Raw genomic sequence first — 18381 nt, forward strand, 5'->3', positions numbered from 1 at the left:
CTGGCTTTCTACCCTGATCACAGAGACCTCTTGCTGTACGTTTATACTTTGCACTCTTCCCATTCCCTCTCCCGCAACTCAAAGTACCTGATCGATGGATCTCTAAGTGGCCGGACTGAGATAGTTTTGAGTCTATGGTGTGGTTTAAGTGCACATGTCCACATCAGAACATGATGGTCTGATGTACTGAGTGGTGCTACAGTGAAGGTGGGTTGTGTTCTGTGCTGTGATGTACGTGGTAATCTTAGTCCAAGGTCCTACTACATCTGGGTGGTACGTTTCACTATATATTGAGCCCCATGACTCCGGCATAGACTGTTAGAGTCGAGGTATTGATTGAAGTCTCCTTCAATAACGAGAGGAGACGTTGGCTTTAGATAACGAGAGGAGACGTTGGCTTTAGATAACGAGAGGAGACGTTGGTTTTAGGGAGCGGATGGTGTCTATAGACTGAACTCACTGATCTCATATTACAAGTGAAGCCTTTCAACACATTTTGGGTTTAGCAAGCACCATGATATTTCCAGCTCCTCTGGAACCAAAATGTGGGAGGAGATGCTCCACTTCAATTCACTACGAACGTAAATCAACACTGTCTGTCCGTCACAGGGAAGAAACCGTCTCTACGTCGTACTATTTCATGTCATTTCAAAGCGGCTTCATTCGAAGGTACTTCATGGTTCAGTGTTTTTGTTTTCTGTTGATGCCTTTGGTTTATTTAATTTGGTGTCCGTCCGAATACCATTGGCATTAGTAATATGGACAACCAAGAGCCTAATGCTCTGGTCGGTTGCGCCCAAACGATATACAAGAGCAACGTGAATCAGAACGGACCTCGAGCTGGGAGACTTTTGATGTCACTAGTGTTGTGATCCGGACGCTGTGTGACTCGAACCCTGATCTACTTCGTCTTCTCGTTCCCTCTCATGTTCCACTGTGCTGAAGGGCACTTGCAAACAAATTAAGGCAGATCTCGCGTCTGGAGCAACTGGAGAGGGACTTCTCCCAACTAGGATATCGTTAGATTAACATTTTATTTTATCGTAAAATAGTAGTCACTACATGTGTTTGCTACTTTGATCATAAAATCGTACGTCTGTGCGTGAGGCTCATACACTAGTCCTACTGTCATATTCTTACGAAGCTCATCTCTAATTTCTAGAGAGAGAAAAAAAGATGATTGCGACATTATCACCATTTCTGAATACATCAGTCTCTTTTACAGGATTTCCTGGGCTCTTTGTGCCATTAGAAGGATAGATCCTTTTCACTATTGTATTCACCAAACCTACCATCACCTTAGTCACCCAAGAGAAGTATGAACCACACTCACACCTTCCCGTCACCTTGATTAGACAATCATTCTCACTAAGAAATAAAACACCAGCCACTCTAGGCATCGCACACTTATATAACCATAACATTCATCCCCCACACCAAAAACATCGATACAAAAGCAAAACACAAACTAGATACTCTCCGAACTCTAACTGGCATCACATTTGGACAAGAAAACTAATTTCTCATCATCCTGTAGAAGTAATTCATGTGCTCCACCCTATACTGTGCCTCACCTTACTGGCCATCCGCCTTCTGAGAAGTAAACCTAACCAAGTTATGAGCCAGACAGAACAGAACACTTAAGATAATCAGAGGTTTCGTCAAACTGGTTCAGTGGTCAGATACATGGAAAATGGAGTACAATGGAAAGGTTTTAAATACATGGGAAATGGAGTACAATGGAAAGGTATTAATACATCTGGCGGTTGTGCAAACCTCTTCCCTCTAGCCACATTTCCCCTCGCGCCTCACAGACCACAGGATGGATTGAAAACTAAATGTTTAAAATTAATCATATCAGCGCTAGAGAATATACATTTAGAATATTAAACATATTCAACCGCTTGTTCATACCAAAACAAATCAGTTCTTATTTCTAAATGTCTGTTGTTTGCCCATCAGAGTATCAAGTTCACCCACAAAATTGCGCTAAACAGAGACAATGAGAGAGAGAAGTATTTTTCTTGCGTTGGTCACACACGAAGTGCACGTTGTATAGAGCAGGGTAAAACCTCGCTGAACGATGACTGTCAAGTTAACTTTGATATCCTAGATCAGAAGTTACTGATGAACCTTTCTCTCCCATCTGGCGTAGCATTACACGACACCAAAAAATATGAGCCAGCGACTGCGCAACGGCTTGGGATATACACTTGTGAACGATGATTATTTCTGTCCTTCAAAGAACCCAGCGAGCGAAGTCTCGTGGTTTCTCCATCACAGTGAAGCCAACACATCACCTTTGCCAATATAAAGCAGTGTATTATAGTACTGCCAACAAAGCACTTGCCAAAATGCTGGTGTCAGTGCAGTACTGGCAACAAGCGTGTGTCTGATGCATCGCTTGATCACTGCCAACAGATGTTGGTTCTAGATATCATACCATTGCCAACACTATGTTCTTAAGGAAATGACATTGGTGTCACAAAATGATGGGAAAGTATGAACTTGATACCATTAGCAACAGAATGATAGTGTGATCAAAACACTATCACTAGTATGGTACTGGTGTCATCATAGTCTTGATTATAATGCACTGATAATGTGAACAATATAAGTGTAAATAATGGTATTGTTAACATAATGTTAGTGAGAACATAATACCATTGCTAACACAGGATCAATGTGGACGTAATGATAGTGTTAATACAGTACTCACTGCGAACACTTAGCCAGAATGGAAATTCGGCTTTAACAAAATTGTGTCAGCATAGCGAGAGTACCAACAAATCAAAGACGAATACAGAATGTAATGTTGTTATCAACACCGCCAACGCAAGATTGATACAAAACCACACTTTGACATGATGCTCATACCCACCTCACCACACAGTGCTGGTACCAACACACACTGTAGACATATAGCGACCAGGTAGAACCTGGGCTAACACAACATTGCAAGGGACTATCTTTACCATCACAAGAAGTCGTCAAAATATTCTTATCGACGGGGAAGGCTCACACACACACACACACACACACACACACACACACACACACACACACAAAACTGTCAGGCAAAATGGATATTATTACTTTTTTTCCCTCATACTTGCTCGCCTTATCCCGCTTTAGTGATATAGCGCCAGGAATAGACGAAACAAAGGCCTCATTTGCTCTCAAGCTGTCATGTATGATTCACCGAAACCAGAGCCTACCATCCATAGACAAGCTCCAGCGACCACTTAATTGGTTTGCGTTAGCTACTTCATATGACCATTAACAACACATCGCGTCCCATATACCACATGACTCCGATGTTCTCTATCCTATGCACGCCTCTCACCATTTTCAATGCTTAGGATCCACCACCTCTAAGCCAGTCTCAGTCCATTCCTCCATCTTTGCCTTGGTCCTTCTCTTCCTCATACTCTCTTCATTTCTGACAAGGATCCTCTCTGTCCACTTTTTCTTTTTTTCTGACTAACCTTCTTCATACGCTCATACCATTTTGATACACTCTGGTCAGTTCTCTCACTCTCATCCTCCTCCTTTCACATACCCTACCAAATTCAGACACCAGCGTTTCGTTCGAGTCTACCACGAGAGCTACGGGATCTGTAAATAACAACTGACTCACCTTCCAAATCCTAGTTCTCCCAAGATACGGTAAAATCACCTTTCTAAAAACCCTCACATTCACCACCCTCTCTTCATCCCGTCCATGAACAGATTAAACAGCCAGGAAGGCATCATACACCCTTGACACAAGGTGTAACCACTCACTCTCCTTCCTTCCTGTTCGCACACACGCCTCCGCTACATAATTCGTAGCACATCCCAGAGGGCACATTTGTCAATCCTTTCATATGCTCTCTTAAGGTTAAGAAATGACTTTCTCAAAGTATTTCTCACACAGTTTCCAAAGCCAACTCCTGGTTCACATGCCACTACCCTCTCAATCACCAATCATCCATATAGCCTACTTGTGTAATTTGGGCATTCACCTTTTTCCGCTTGTATTTATTTAAAAGCACTTAAATGGCACTCTGGCAGTTCTCAAGTACCTCAGCTTGGGATCTATAAACACGGAGGATCCTAAAAACTATCAACTAACACTGTCTCTCATGTCTGAAGAAACTCAACTGCAATCCCATCCACTCCTGCTGCTCTGCCATACTTCATCCTATGCAAGACTTTCACACCTTAATCTCCTTTCCCAAACCATTCGCACTGACTGTCTCCTGTTCTTCTACCTCGTCGCAAATACTCGACATTCGCCACCGTATCAAAGTTCACATTCAACAGTCTTTCAAAAACATTTCACACCGTCTCTGCGCCTGATTTTCCTTAAAGTTCCCTGAAAGTCTCTCTCTCTCTCTCTCTCTCTCTCTCTCTCTCTCTCTCTCTCTCTCTCTCTCTCTCTCTCTCTCTCTCTCTCTCTCTCTCTCTCTCTCATGCTTCCACATCTTCCTCCTGACCCTCTTCCACTTTCTCTTGTACCCTCCAAATTACCAGGACTACCTCCTCCCATATCAGATACCGTCCATATACCTCTCTTTTCATTTTCATCAATGAAGTAACTTCCCCCTCTCACTAATTTTCTCATACTCCCACATCCTACCTTCCGCATACTACACACTTAACCAACGGATGAAAACACTACTATTTTAACTCCCTTTCACTTCTTGTCCACTCCCCTAATTCCATTTAATCTCTCCTTATGTCACTCTTTCCCGAGTTTCTTCTGGTATTTCTGCTCATATACCTTACTCCCAAGCTCGCTTACTTTCTTCACCTTCTTACCCTTCGTCACTTCTTTCCTTAAGCCATTGCCTTCCCCAGCACATACCCACCTAGCAACTTCCCCCTTTGTATGTCTTCTTATTAGCCACATACCTTAATGCAGCCAACTGACAACCAACCCTACTCACCCACGTAAACATGCATATCCACTTGTTTTTCAATACCATGTATTTCCGACCCCAAATCCTTTTATAGCAAAGGTCTCGTTATCGGGTTGCCTCAACTGCCATATCATCCACTATTGCATTCAAATCGCCCACCACTAGAACTCGATCCCTTACATCAAGAATTGCCAACACACTCACTAAGCCGTTCCCTCCCCCCCAAAAATCTTCTTTCTCCCTCACTCCTTTGTCTGCTGGTTATACTGGCACAGACACCCTCCTCACCTACCTCACCTCTCGTGATCTATTTTCATTCTTACCAACTGTAGTACTGAAATCACTTCCATACACTCTCTAACACATTCTCAGAGATCATACTTCACTAAGTGTTTATCCTTCCTCCAAAATTCATTACATTGTAATTAACACCCGGTTTTAATGTGGACATTTGTCCGTAACTGGAGCCTTGAACATGAAAAAAAAAATGTTCTCTCCTCGTCCTTTGCTCTCATCTTCACTCTACCTCTCCATTGCGTCCTTCCACCATCCCCTGACCATTCTTCCCACTTTTGCACCAGATCACCCAGGATCCTCTCCTAGAAATCAGCTGTCTCTCCTTAACTTTTCATCCTTTTTGGATCCACTCATAGTCTACAAATCCCATCTCTGCTCTCCCGTTAACCATTAGCGCTTAGCTTCTTCTCCTATTACTCTTCTCTTCGTAGAGTGATAACACAAGAAGGGGAGGGTTTCCAGCCCCCCTGCACCCGCTCCAATTAGTCGTCTGTTGTGAAACGCAGGGATGAAGGAAATCTGTGATTTTAGAGTAAAGAATCTCGTGAGTTTTCTTTCGTAAATTGCCAAGACAGAGAGGAAGTATGCGTTTCTAGAATGGGTTTTCAGTAACTAATGAGTAATATTGAGGGAGAGGAGGAAAGACAACGTCTTTGGCCAGTGTTGCGAAATGTGACAATCACGGCAGAGCTGGATCACAATACTACAGTTACAACTCCAGACACACCCAAGTGGTAGTAACACTTCTGTAGTCGGTGCCTGCTTGCCACCACTGGGAACCGTAACTGGCAATTAGCAATCTTGCCACCAGCCATACGCAAGATAGGCAATACTAGCGCCAACACAAAACTGTCGAGCACTAACTGTATCTCAGAAATATTGTCAGGTAACATTGGTGCCAACATAGAACTGTCCAGTTGACAGGGTTACAGCAAAACTGACAATTCATCTCTCGAGCCAACACAAAACTGCCAACCAATGTTGTTGTCAACATGAAGTTGCCAGATGATATATCGACACAATGTTGTTGTCAACATGAAGTTGCCAGATGATATTTTATGTCAACACAATGTTGTCTTCAACATGTAGCTGCCAGATGATATTTTATGTCAACACAATGTTGTCTTCAACATGGAGCTGCCAGATGATATCATATGTCAACACAAAACTGAGAGGAGATGCGTGTGCCAGCTACACAGCCTCTGGGCAATACGTACACAATGCGAGTGGAGGTATGTGACTTCTCACAACGCCTGTGTTGTCTGACAAGCATTCCCACTCTAACCTGACTGAGACGTCTCATATAACCCCCTCCCGGCAACTCAACTGAGCCGTGTGAGACGTGACATTGTAGATCCAGTGAGGAACTTAACCATCACAGTAAGTCCATATCCCTACCATGTCATCTGACACCTAACCCTCTAAGCCATCTCGTAGGTCATTGGTGCAACCCCACTGAGCCCACTGACAGGTTCATTCCTTGGCCCCAACTGGGGTAGATTTTTCACGCCGTAGTACCACTGAGCCTTCTCATAAGATTCACACTGCAGGTCACACGACAGCTCCAGTGGGTAGACTCATAAGCTGCCACTTTGAAACCACTGAGAAGTTTAACTGACTCACAATGTGGCCCCACTGGGACTTTTGACACACCGTCCCCATTGTGAACCTTTTCTTTAAGCAACATGTAAGGCAGGTGATTATAGGAGTTTTCTATTGAAAAAGTTTTTCTATTACGCTGCTTATACTGAAAGTTTTTTCTGGGTGTCGCGGGAAAATGAAGTGTTCTGCGAAACTAGAGAATAAGTCGCATAATCGATACAAGTGATTAGATTTACAGTATTACGTCACAGTATTAGATCTTGAAGCTGTCGGAGAATAGCTAACGATGGGAGATGGTCATTTGAAGTGCAATTTGCCAGTTAAGTAGAAATCACCCGTGATACCGTGACGACGGCTTAATGAGAGGTTAGAACAACCAATATGTGATTTCGAAGGCATGATGGACAACATTTAAAACTATGGTATTCATAATGACCCTGAGGCGAAGCCTCCAACACAAAATGTCTCAGTGAAGTCTTGCTTGAGGGGAGCTCACTCGAGGCAAATGTATTTTCTCTCTCACTTTTCACATCTGGGGAGAGAAAATCATGAAGAGAAGAATAAAGAAGGAATGATCTACATTGCTGTTTGAGGATGTGATGAGCAGAATTACAGGTTTCAGACTAGATGGACGAGACGTTCCATGTTTGCTATGCTTAAATAGACGAAGAATGTTGAGTATAAACATATGTCATTCGTCCCGGTAATGCTTTTATATTTACGAATCATTAACACTCTCGGCAGATCCTGCTCTCGAAAAGCATTTGAATCAGATTTAGTCATTTCAATTCTTTGCAGAACGTTAACCCAAAAATCATAGACGTCTCATCTAGCGACTGCATCCTTAAGGGTTCGTTTCGGGGAAACGCGTTCAGAAGCGCCCCCCCCAAGAGCCGTTGTGGCACTAGATTCTTTTAGCTGGAGCTCGTATAGCCTGGGGTGAATACCAATACATATATTGGATGAGGAAACGTACCATTTGGAAATTTAGGAATTCGATGTCCCAGGTATGTGAGGCTTGCTCGTTGTGTGTGTGTGTGTGTGTGTGTGTGTGTGTGTGTGTGTGTGTGATAAGTAAATAAGTTAGTAGATAAAGAACAGTTTATTGAGTTTAAGCGGTCCTTCGGCTGAATGTCTATAGATGAGATGATAAAAGAACTGGAAGTCTATATTTGTAAGTAGCTAATCAATCACAAAAGAGTTTGATAGCAAGGTGGGGCTGGATACTACTTCGCTTTATATAACTACTTCAATGAGGTATGTCTACATAGCATTGGAACCTTCACAGAACACCTCGTCTTGTTTGTACATTATCATACAGTGAGTAGTGATTAGCTGAACATTAAGTAATTCAGTTAATTCACACGTGAGTCGAGTTGCTACATTGTGGTTGACATATATCATGTATTTGATCATGACCATATAAGTGATGAATAGTTTCATGTTGGATGAGTTACAATGATATACGTTGTTGACATACAAATCGTTAAGAGAAAATGGCGTTCTTTGCTTGCTCAGCTGCGCACTTCCATGTGGATCTTTTTTTTAATGACCTTCTGAACTGTAGATATTTTGCGATTGTCTACTCTCACTTCTTCACGCAAGTCTGTTTTCCATACTCACTTACTCCCATCGCCTTCTCACAGATAGAATTTCTTTTCCGAAAGCCTTTCCAAATTTTCACTCTCGCCTTTACAAGGAAGAGATCAGACATTCCCCGTCCAGCTCCTCACAGCACATTTGCATCCAAAATTGCCTCTTTGACACGCCTATCACTTACCTTGTAATCCGATGATGCCCACTGACCATCTTTCCTTCCTCACATACGTATGCTTGTGTATATTTCTTTCTTAAACCAGGTATTCCCAATCAACTGTCCTTTTTCAGCTCAAAACTCTGCAAGCTGTTCACCATTTTCATTCACTCTACTGAATACCCTCTCATACACTCCTCTGCCACGTACTTCTCCTTCGCATCAAAACTGCTGGCATACTCACCCAGCTGCTTGCAATATACTCATCTCTCATCATCTAAGCCCATTGATGCGCTCTGGCTCAGATATGTCGATAATGTGCTCTGTCTCTGGCCCTTTAGTGAGAATCTAAGTGGAGCATTTCTCCCCCTCGTTTAACATACTTGTTTGCTGCTTCTTGCATCTCGAGGCATCACCAGGAACAGATGAAGAACTGTCTCATGTGTAATGCACCGAAACCAGAGTTCCCTTATCCATAACCAAGTCCCACAGATCTCTCCGTGCTTTCCCCTTATCCTTTCATATTCTTGGTTTAACCCATAGAAGGCACGTCTCGTCTTGTGTGCCCTGTCGCGCCAATGCGCTGCATATCATGCAAACCTCACATCCTTCTGCATTTCTAAGGCCCCGATCACTCACATCTTTCGCTCCAACCTTCTACCTCGTCTACTGTCTCCCCTTTCCTTGTTCTCTCCAATCCTGACACGTATACTCACTTAGCCTCTTCTTACTCATAAGGCCATACCACTTCACACGCTCTTAAGCCCCCTCAACCATACTCCTCTCCTTACCGCATTCTTACACTATCATTTCTCACTCAACCAGCCCTCATCACACACACATATTGTCCTCAAGTATTACATTTCCAACACATCCACCCGCTTCCTTACATTTTACATCATGGATCTATACCCGAATCCATACAACACCAATTGGACTAAGTGCTGCACCTTCCAACATACCCACCTTTGCCCTTAAAGGCAGTGATCTCCCCCTTTTCCATACACTCCTTGATAAACTCAGGGCCTTTGTCTCCATCACACACCTACAAGCTTACTTTAGCTTCATTGTCCCTACGCTGCCATGTTCAGTCCACTTCCTCCAGGTTGTCTCTCCTCGAACTCACAATCAAACCAACCTGTCGTCTTTCCACTGCTCAATTTGATAGCCTTCCTTTCATTCACATTAAATCTCAAGTTACTCTCCCAAACTCAAACAACTGTCGCTGCAGTTTTACTGAACTCGACTCTGCAACCAGAGCCGTTTCGTTAATAAACACCAACTAACTTCCAAGTCCCTTGCCAACTCGCTCACAGACTGCAGACTTGCCGCTGTCTCTAGTACCTTCAAGTTTACCTCCTTCGCTACCTCATCTATAAACAGATCAAGGCGCTGCGGTAACATTACACACCCCTGCCACAGTTGTACCTTCACTTAGAGCAACTCACCTTCCTCTCTTCTGACTCAGACTTACGTCTTACTCTTGAGAGAAGCTCCCCACTGCATCTTGTATATTCGTCATATTATCCACAAAGTTTCTTTATCATCTCAGCTATACGCTATCTCTAGGTCTGTTGATGTCACAGAGAATTCTTGTTTCTCTAAGTATTTTTCAGAGCAAACATCTTCTACCACCACTCCTGAGGCGACACTCTCCCATACAGCTCATACAACTCAGCGAGTTGTCCACATTGAATTTACATAGTAGCACTATACATGCATTTCTCCAATCCTCAGGCACCTAAACTTGACGTAAAAATACGATGAAAAACCTAACTAGCCACTCAGTGACACTGCCCACCCGCTGTCTTGAGAAATTCAACTTTGTCCCCAGCAGCCATTGCCACACTTTCCAGTACACTAGCCTTTCACCACCTCTCTTCATCAAACCAGTTGCCACGACTCTCGCTTTGCAAGCCGTACCTCCACGTCCAAAACACCACGTCTGCTGTTATATATCATATAACACATGTAACAGTCCTTCATAACAATGACTCCATCTCATCTTCATCTTGTCCTTACTTGGTATCGCTCTCCCATCTGTTCTTTTCATCGATGCCTCCGTTTGTTCTCTTCTCTCTCCTTACACTGTTCCCTTCCTTTCAAAACATCTCTCATTCTTTTAGTAACGTGAAGTTTGCCAATACTCTTCCATCCCTAGCTTTCACTTGCCCTCTCTCTGCTGGTTCCTTGCATGTGTCTTTAGAACTCCTGCTGTTTCCTCTTGTACGGTTCCTAATCATTCGCACTCTTTCCTTGCAGGCAACGCCCATACACCATCAACTTTGTCATTCAACAGGCGCAGAAAGTGTCGGTCATAGTTCGTAAGAATAATGAAAAAAAAAGAACACTGGATGTGAAAATAGAGCTTGATTCTTTATAGAGATTGTAGGTTGGGATTCTATTGCCTCTAATGATAATAACAAAATTACTTGATTCTAGTTCATCTCCTTTGACAAGGCTGCTTCTGCTTGACATGTCTCTGTCAGACAATATTGCGTTTGTCTTTTTTCAATTTCCTTTCTGAATGAGAAAATATGGTCTATGAATGACAAATACATATCTATTGTGTCTGTTTGTTATTTTTTTCTCTCTCTGAATAACAAATACAACTGTTTCAAGCGTTTGAGTGGCGCTCATTAACAGTTCTTTATCATTTTGAGATGTTCTTCCCTGTTCCTTCGAGAAGTCTGTGTGTCTGTTTGATGAATATGTAATATATCTTTGTGCTCAGTCTCTTGTGTGTGTGTGTTTGACAAGTCCGCCTGCTTTACCGAGTGAGTCATGAAGTTTTAGTGGTTTTTTTGTTATCTGTGAGAGGAGGATTTGTGTGTGTGTGTGTGTGTGTGGTGTGTGTGTGTGTGTGTGTGTGTGTGTGTGTGTGTGTGTGTACCAGGGATGTAGCCAGCGGAGTTCCAGGAGGGATGTGTCTTAGATTCTGTCCACTGCTGACTTTCCTCCACAATGTTCGCTATAATGAATCGTTTTGTAGATTTTTTTCTCTTTCGTGTTCCACATTTCTCTCTCTCTCTCTCTCTCTCTCTCTCTCTCTCTCTCTCCCAAGAAAATAACTCCTCCCTCCCCTCCCTTCTTTTCCTCCTTGCCCCGGCAGGTGGCGAGTGTGGAGAGCAGCAGTTCCGGTGCCCCAATAGCCAGTGCATCTCCCTGGGCAACGTGTGCGACGCCCAGTGTGACTGTGTCGACTGTGCTGATGAGCAAGACTGCAGCCGTTATTATACCAGGACCTCCGGTGGGTGCACCTTCCTTGTTGGAACCCGACATTAAGGTGTAGCTCACTCTGCTCTGTTGACCAGGTCATCTATCATCATTGGTACGATATCAACATAGTGAACCATAAGGAGATACAGTACTTGAACAGTCATTTTAGCTTTTGGTCTGCTTTGTATGTGCATAATAGCTTTAGTTAAAGGAGCCGTGTAGAAGGCGAAACTCAAGAGACAGATGTGCTATAGACGACAATAACAGCATGGAACACCTGAAGTATAGAGTGTGAGGGTTCAGGTCCAATGAACACATACCGTAAGAATGATTTTGTATCTCCATCATTTCTTTCCAATGACGAGTCGTATCAACCGAACGAGACTTGTAGATATTAGATTTAGGTTTATGTGAACCGTTAGTGTTAGTTCTAGATATAATAAGTTAGTAAGAGAATATTGTGGTTAGATATATGGATTCATCAAAGGATCTGATAATCACCTAACTCTATTCCCTTGTGGATCTGATAGTACATGTATTCTTGATGTTCCGTTGTCTATGCTACAGCAGCCATCTCTTCATGGTGGTATGTGAAGGTTAACTTAACTGGCGTTTGAGATACGTGGTGACTTATTCTGTTCAGTTGGTGGATGAGTGTTCCTGTTGAACGGACTGGTGACTGGTCCTAGTGAAGTGGGTGGTGGCATATCATGGTAGACTGGATGACCGCTGTTTCAGAGAGAGAGAGAGAGAGAATGAGATGGTGATTGAAGTGTCCTGGTGAACTGGGCAAGGACTGATGGTGGTCGACTGGTTGGTGATTGATCATAGTGACCTGCTTGTTAACTGTTGTAATACCGCTGATTGGTGCATTTTTGGGTGCATTTTTTGATCCTGGTATCCTGCAGGTGTTGCCGCGTGTGAGGTTGGGGAAGCCATAACATGTGTAGTGTTGGAGGAGAGGCGAGACAAGGACCGGTGTGTAGCAGGCGAAAATATCTGCGACGGAACGAACCATTGTTACTACGGGTACCAGGTCTCCGACGAGAGAGGTTGTCGTAAGTATTGCAAATTTATCTCCTGTCCAGAATATATCTGTACCATCAGTCATCTTTCTAATCTATTCGTTGATTTTCTTTGCTTTCCAGTCATGCATACTGAACACCAGAGATGAGTAATACCTTTTTTTGTTTCTCTTACAAACATCAAAGAAATAATGAACACCATAGTGGAGTAATTTTACTTTATTTCCCTTGTTAACAACAAAGAAAAGGTTCTTATGAGTTGAAATTAAGAAAGGAATGCAAAATATCATGTGTTGATCTGAACAAACATCATCATTTTCATGAATATTGACTGAAACGCTGGTATGACAAGAAAAGAGTATGTTTAATGTAGATATACCAAGAAATATAGATATGTTTATGTAATGCTTCATATCAATAAGTGATAGCAGATAGCGATGGAGTGAGAGGGAGATGGCATGAGTATTTTGAAGGTTTGTTGAATGTTTTTGATGATGGAGTGGCAGATCTAAGGTGCTTTGGTCGGGGAGGTGTTTGAAGTGAGAGTCAGGGAGAATGCTTTGGAGAAAAGAGTAGTGAAAACTTTGCGGAGGATGAAATCTGGCAAGGCGGCGGGTTTGGATGGTATTGCAGTGGAATCTATTAAGAAATTGGGTGACTGTGTTGTTGATTGTTTAGTAAGGATATTCATCGTATGTATGGACTATGGTGAAGTGCCTTATGATTGGCGGAATGCATTCATAGTGCCATTGTACAAACGCAAATGGATAAAGGTATAAACTTGTTGATTAGTCCTGGGAAATTATATGAGAAGGTATTGACTGAGAGGGTGAAGGCATATACAGAACATCAGATTGGGGAAGGGCAGTTTGGTTTTAGAAGTGGTGGAGGATGTGTGGATTAGGTGTTTGCTTTGAATAATTTATGTGAGAAATGTTTAGAAAAACATATGGATTTGTGTGTAGCATTCATGAATCTGGAAAAGGCATATGAGAGGGTTGATAGAGATGCTTTGTGGAAGGTTTTAAGAGTATATGGCGTGGGAGGTAAATTGTTAGAAACTGAAAAGTTTTTATCGAGGATGTAAGGCATATGTACGTGTAGGAAGAGAGGAAAGTGATTGGTTCTCAGTGAATGTTGGTTTGCGGCAGGGGTGTATGATGTCTCTATGGTTATTTAATTTGTTTATGGATGAGGTTGTTAGGGAGGTGAATGCAAGAGTTTTGGACAGAGGGGCAAGTATGCAGTCTGTTGTGGATGAGAGAGCTTGGGAAGTGAGTCAATTGTTGTTCGCTGATGATACAGCGCTGGTGGCTGATTCGGGTGAAAAACTGCAGAAGCTGGTGATTGAGTTTGGTAAAGTGTGTGAAAGAAGAAAGCTGAGAGTAAATGTGAATAAGAGCAAGGTTATTAGGTACAGTAGGGTTGAGGAACAAGTCAATTGGGAGGTAAGTTTGAATGGAGAAAAACTGGAGGAAGTAAAGTGTTTTAGATATCTGGTAGTGGATTTGGCAGCGGATGGAACTATGGAAGCGGAAGTGAATCATAGGGTGGGGGAGGGGGCGAAAGTTCTGGGAGCATTGAAAATGTGTGGAAGTCGAGAACGTTACTTTGGAAAGCAAAAATGGGTATGTTTGGAGGAATAGTGGTTCCAACAATGTTATATGGTTGCGAGGTGTGGGCTGTAGATAGAGTTGTGCGGAGGAGGGTGGATGTGCTGGAAATGAGATGTTTGAGGACAATATGTGGTGTGAGGTGGTTTGATCGAGTAAGTAATGAAAGGGTAAGAGAGATGTGTGGTAATAAAAAGAGTGTGGTTGAGAGAGCAGAAGAGGGTGTTTGAAATGGTTTAGTCACATGGAGAGAATGAGTGAGGAAAGATTGACCAAGGGGATATATGTGTCAGAGGTGGAGGGAACGAGAAGTGGGAGATGGAGTGAAAAAGATTTTGAGTGATCGGGGCCTGAACATGCAGGAGGGTGAAAGGCGTGTAAGGAATAGAGTGAATTGGAACAATGTGGTATACCGGGGTCGACGTGCTGTCAGTGGATTGAACCAGCGCATGTGAAGCGTCTGGGGTTAACCATGGAAAGTTTTGTGGGGCCTGGATGTGGAAAGGGAGCTGTGGTTTCGGTGCATTATACATTACTGCTAGAGACTGAGTGTGAACGAATGTGTCCTTTGTTGTCTTCTCCTAGCGCTACCTCGCGCTCATGATGGGGGGAGGGGGATGTTATTTCATGTGTGGCTGGGTGGCGACGGGAATGAATACGGGCAGACTATGAATTATGTATATGTATATATATATATATATATATATATATATATATATATATATATATATATATATATATATATAAATATATATATGTATACGTTGAGATGTATAGGTATGTATATGTGCGTGTGAGGACGTGTATGTGTATACATGTGTATGTGGGTGGGTTGGGTCATTCTTTCGTCTGTTTCCTTGCGCTACCTCGCTAACGGGGGAGACAGCGACAATGTATGATAGATAAAATATATATATTCCCATGAGTCCACGGGGAAAATGAAACACGATAAATTCCCAAGTGCACATTCGTGTAATAATCACATCATCAGTGGAGACACAAGAGAGAAATATAACAGTCAGTTGATATACATTTCATTTATCATTAACCCCAAGACCTTTCAGAAGGTTCCTACAGTCCAAGGTTGCGCTTCTTCATGTAACTGGAAATACAGACTGCTTTGGAGTGAAGTTCTTTGACGAGACTATAATCTCAATGATGCAACCTCGCCAAAGGTGACTTTTCACTCGACGTGTAATCTCGTGTGGGCGGAGTCCAATAATACTTGTGTGTGTGTGTGTGTGTGTGTGTGTGTGTGTGTGTGTGTGTGTGTATGTGTGTGTGTGTGTGTGTGTGTGTGTCTGACTACCTGTCTGAATCAAAATATTAAGTAAACATAAGAGAGGTCCTTTGAGCTTTATTTCCCCCCACATAAGTCTTCTTCAAAGAGACTGAACAAGATACAGAGACAGAATGACTTATACACACACACAGGTCCAATCCTTACCTCGCTGGGGGTCATAGAACATTCCCTCCTCCCTCTGCCTCTCGTTTCCCCCCCAAGTCTCCGCTGACGTCAGCCCCCACCAACATTCCACCATTGCAGGTTTTCCAGCTGCTGTAACCCATCGCATGAAACCGTCCTGTGATTTGTCACCTCTCCATATGCATATGTTGTCCGCTTCAAAGGCTTTCCTCATTTGCTTGTTCAATCTTTTACGCATTATGTCAGTGACTATCCATCTCTGTTGAGAAGATGAGCCTTCTGTGTCCTCTGATGGTGTACATCAGCTTTAATTTGACATATCCTTTTGTTTTCACCTCGCCCTGTCTTCCAGAAGTTTTATGGCCAGACATCCGTTACAAGAGAGACCATAAACTACGCTAACTTGGCTGAACATTTCTATCTCTTATTGTTTTAGCTCCAACTCATATCACAATTCCTGACGAAGTAGCAATGTTTATTACTGCCGTGTGTAAGCTTATGTCTGTGTGTGATCCCTGCCTTGTATTTGGAACGGTTATTATCTTCTTGTTTTCTGCTGCGCTTCTTTCAATTTTTCTTTCTGCGTCTTTTTATCACGTTCTTTGCTTCCAATTTCACTTTAACAAATCTACCAAGTCCCATGTTTTCTAAGATGGTCTATTCTGTTCATCACAGTCGCTCCGTTACTTTTGTCTGCTTCTGTTATGACTATGTTCTAGGCTTCAATTAAACCCTTGAGGGGAGTTTCTCTTGACATATACGAAGTGTAACGCGTTTAATCATTATCTAGATGCTTGCAAGACGCTGGTATTCCTTACGTGAACCATTGGACAGCATCAGTATCCCACAACTTCTTATTCTGTTTCGTATGTTGGATAAATCTCTCTGTCCCTCGCCCAGTGTTAAGCTTGGGTAAACATCCCTACATATATTTCGGTCACCTATTTTGTGAAAAGGTTGAACACCATAACCGATAATTTTCCCACTTCTTTCTACGCATTATTATCTTAGATATTCGTACATTCTTGCAGGAGTTTCCTCCTCTATGCATTATTTTCTCTCAATTGTTCCTTTATTGTTTCCAATTTATTGACTTTCAAACGTTGGAACTACGGTACACTATGTGTGTTGTCCATTAAAGAATGCATTTTGTTTGACGGATTCAAACTTTTGACAATCGCTTTACAAATGTCACGAAATGGCTTCCCACTGTTCTGGCGGTGGTCCTACGTCGCTCTTGGTGGCACTTGTCTGTCCAAGCTACGCTCATGTTCTTCTGAACCCGTTTAACTCACCAGAAGTAAATAATCCATCATGACAGGTGTGTGTTTAGATTGGAACTGGTGAGTCACACTCTGGCTTGCGCGGGGTGCCTTTCACTATGAAACATTGAGCAACATACAGTGACACAGGTTACTCCTCACGTCTCTTGTGTGTGCGTCGCACCGCGTTCCCTCCAACCTAGCTTGCTAGCCATTCCACTGGTTCCTCCCTCCGTCCCTGACCATGCAGACAGTCTGCCATCGTCGTGGTTGCAGCGTCTGCATTCATGGAAAGCCTCTGCAATGAGACGTAGGAGAGAAAGATATGTAATAGAATCACGAGCAGGGCAGAAGTTGACAAACCGAAGACATAGATGTGAAATGCATTTATTAAGAGTAAACATCATACGACATCATATCGCAGTGCGATCTTTTGAACATACATTTTAATGGTATAGTAGATATGTCAGGGTCTCTTGAGCATATCATGAGCGTAGGGATACGTCAAGAGTTCATGGATATATCATAGGGTCATGTGGAGAAGCTTATAGTCACTTGAGTATACCAAACACTTATAAATCCATCACATTCCCATGGATACAATAGGGGTTCCATGAATATATTCAGGGCCCATGAACATATCATGGGTTCAGAGATGTATCATGGGGCGACGAACATATTGTGGTTTCACTGAGCACATATTGTGGTTTCACTGAGCACATATTGTGGTTTCACTGAGCAGATATTGTGGTTTCACTGAGCACATATTGTGGTTTCACTGAGCAGATATTGTGGTTTCACTGAGCACATATTGTGGTTTCACTGAGCACATATTGTGGTTTCACTGAGCACATATTGTGGTTTCACTGAGCACATATTGTGGTTTCACTGAGCAGATATTGTGGTTTCACTGAGCACATATTGTGGTTTCACTGAACGGATGGTTTAATGAATATATTTTGGTTTTATGAATACATAATGGTCTCAGTGACTAAATCATAGGCTAATGAGTATACCATGGATTGCATGTATGGAAACTGTTTTTATATATTAATTCAACTTTAGAATCTTTACTTTATTATCCTTTTTTTTTTATAACTTCCAGATTTATTTTCTTTTTCAAGGAAGGTATACTTGGGCATCATCGTTACCAAATAGCTTGAATTAAGGTGGACAGATTACCATCTCAGCCTTTCAGTTGCAGACAGTCAATATTTCCTCGTTTTGATCAAGAACTCTCCTTCTGAATCTTTAGAGACGTGAGAGCTTTCGTCATT

General features: G+C 42.5%; 1 protein-coding gene across 2 annotated transcripts in view; it reads left to right on the forward strand.

Moving 5' to 3' along the window:
- Positions 1-18381, forward strand: part of LOC139759014 (G-protein coupled receptor GRL101-like) — a 215754-nt gene that overhangs the window by 122396 nt on the left and 74977 nt on the right. For both annotated transcript variants that reach the window (XM_071680901.1, XM_071680900.1), the window contains exons 8-9: positions 11672-11809; positions 12687-12836. In XM_071680901.1, the coding sequence (XP_071537002.1) occupies positions 11672-11809; positions 12687-12836 (288 nt within the window). The remainder of the gene's footprint in view (positions 1-11671; positions 11810-12686; positions 12837-18381) is intronic.

Source organism: Panulirus ornatus, chromosome 32 (assembly GCF_036320965.1).
Source record: "Panulirus ornatus isolate Po-2019 chromosome 32, ASM3632096v1, whole genome shotgun sequence".
Lineage (NCBI taxonomy): Eukaryota > Metazoa > Arthropoda > Malacostraca > Decapoda > Palinuridae > Panulirus > Panulirus ornatus.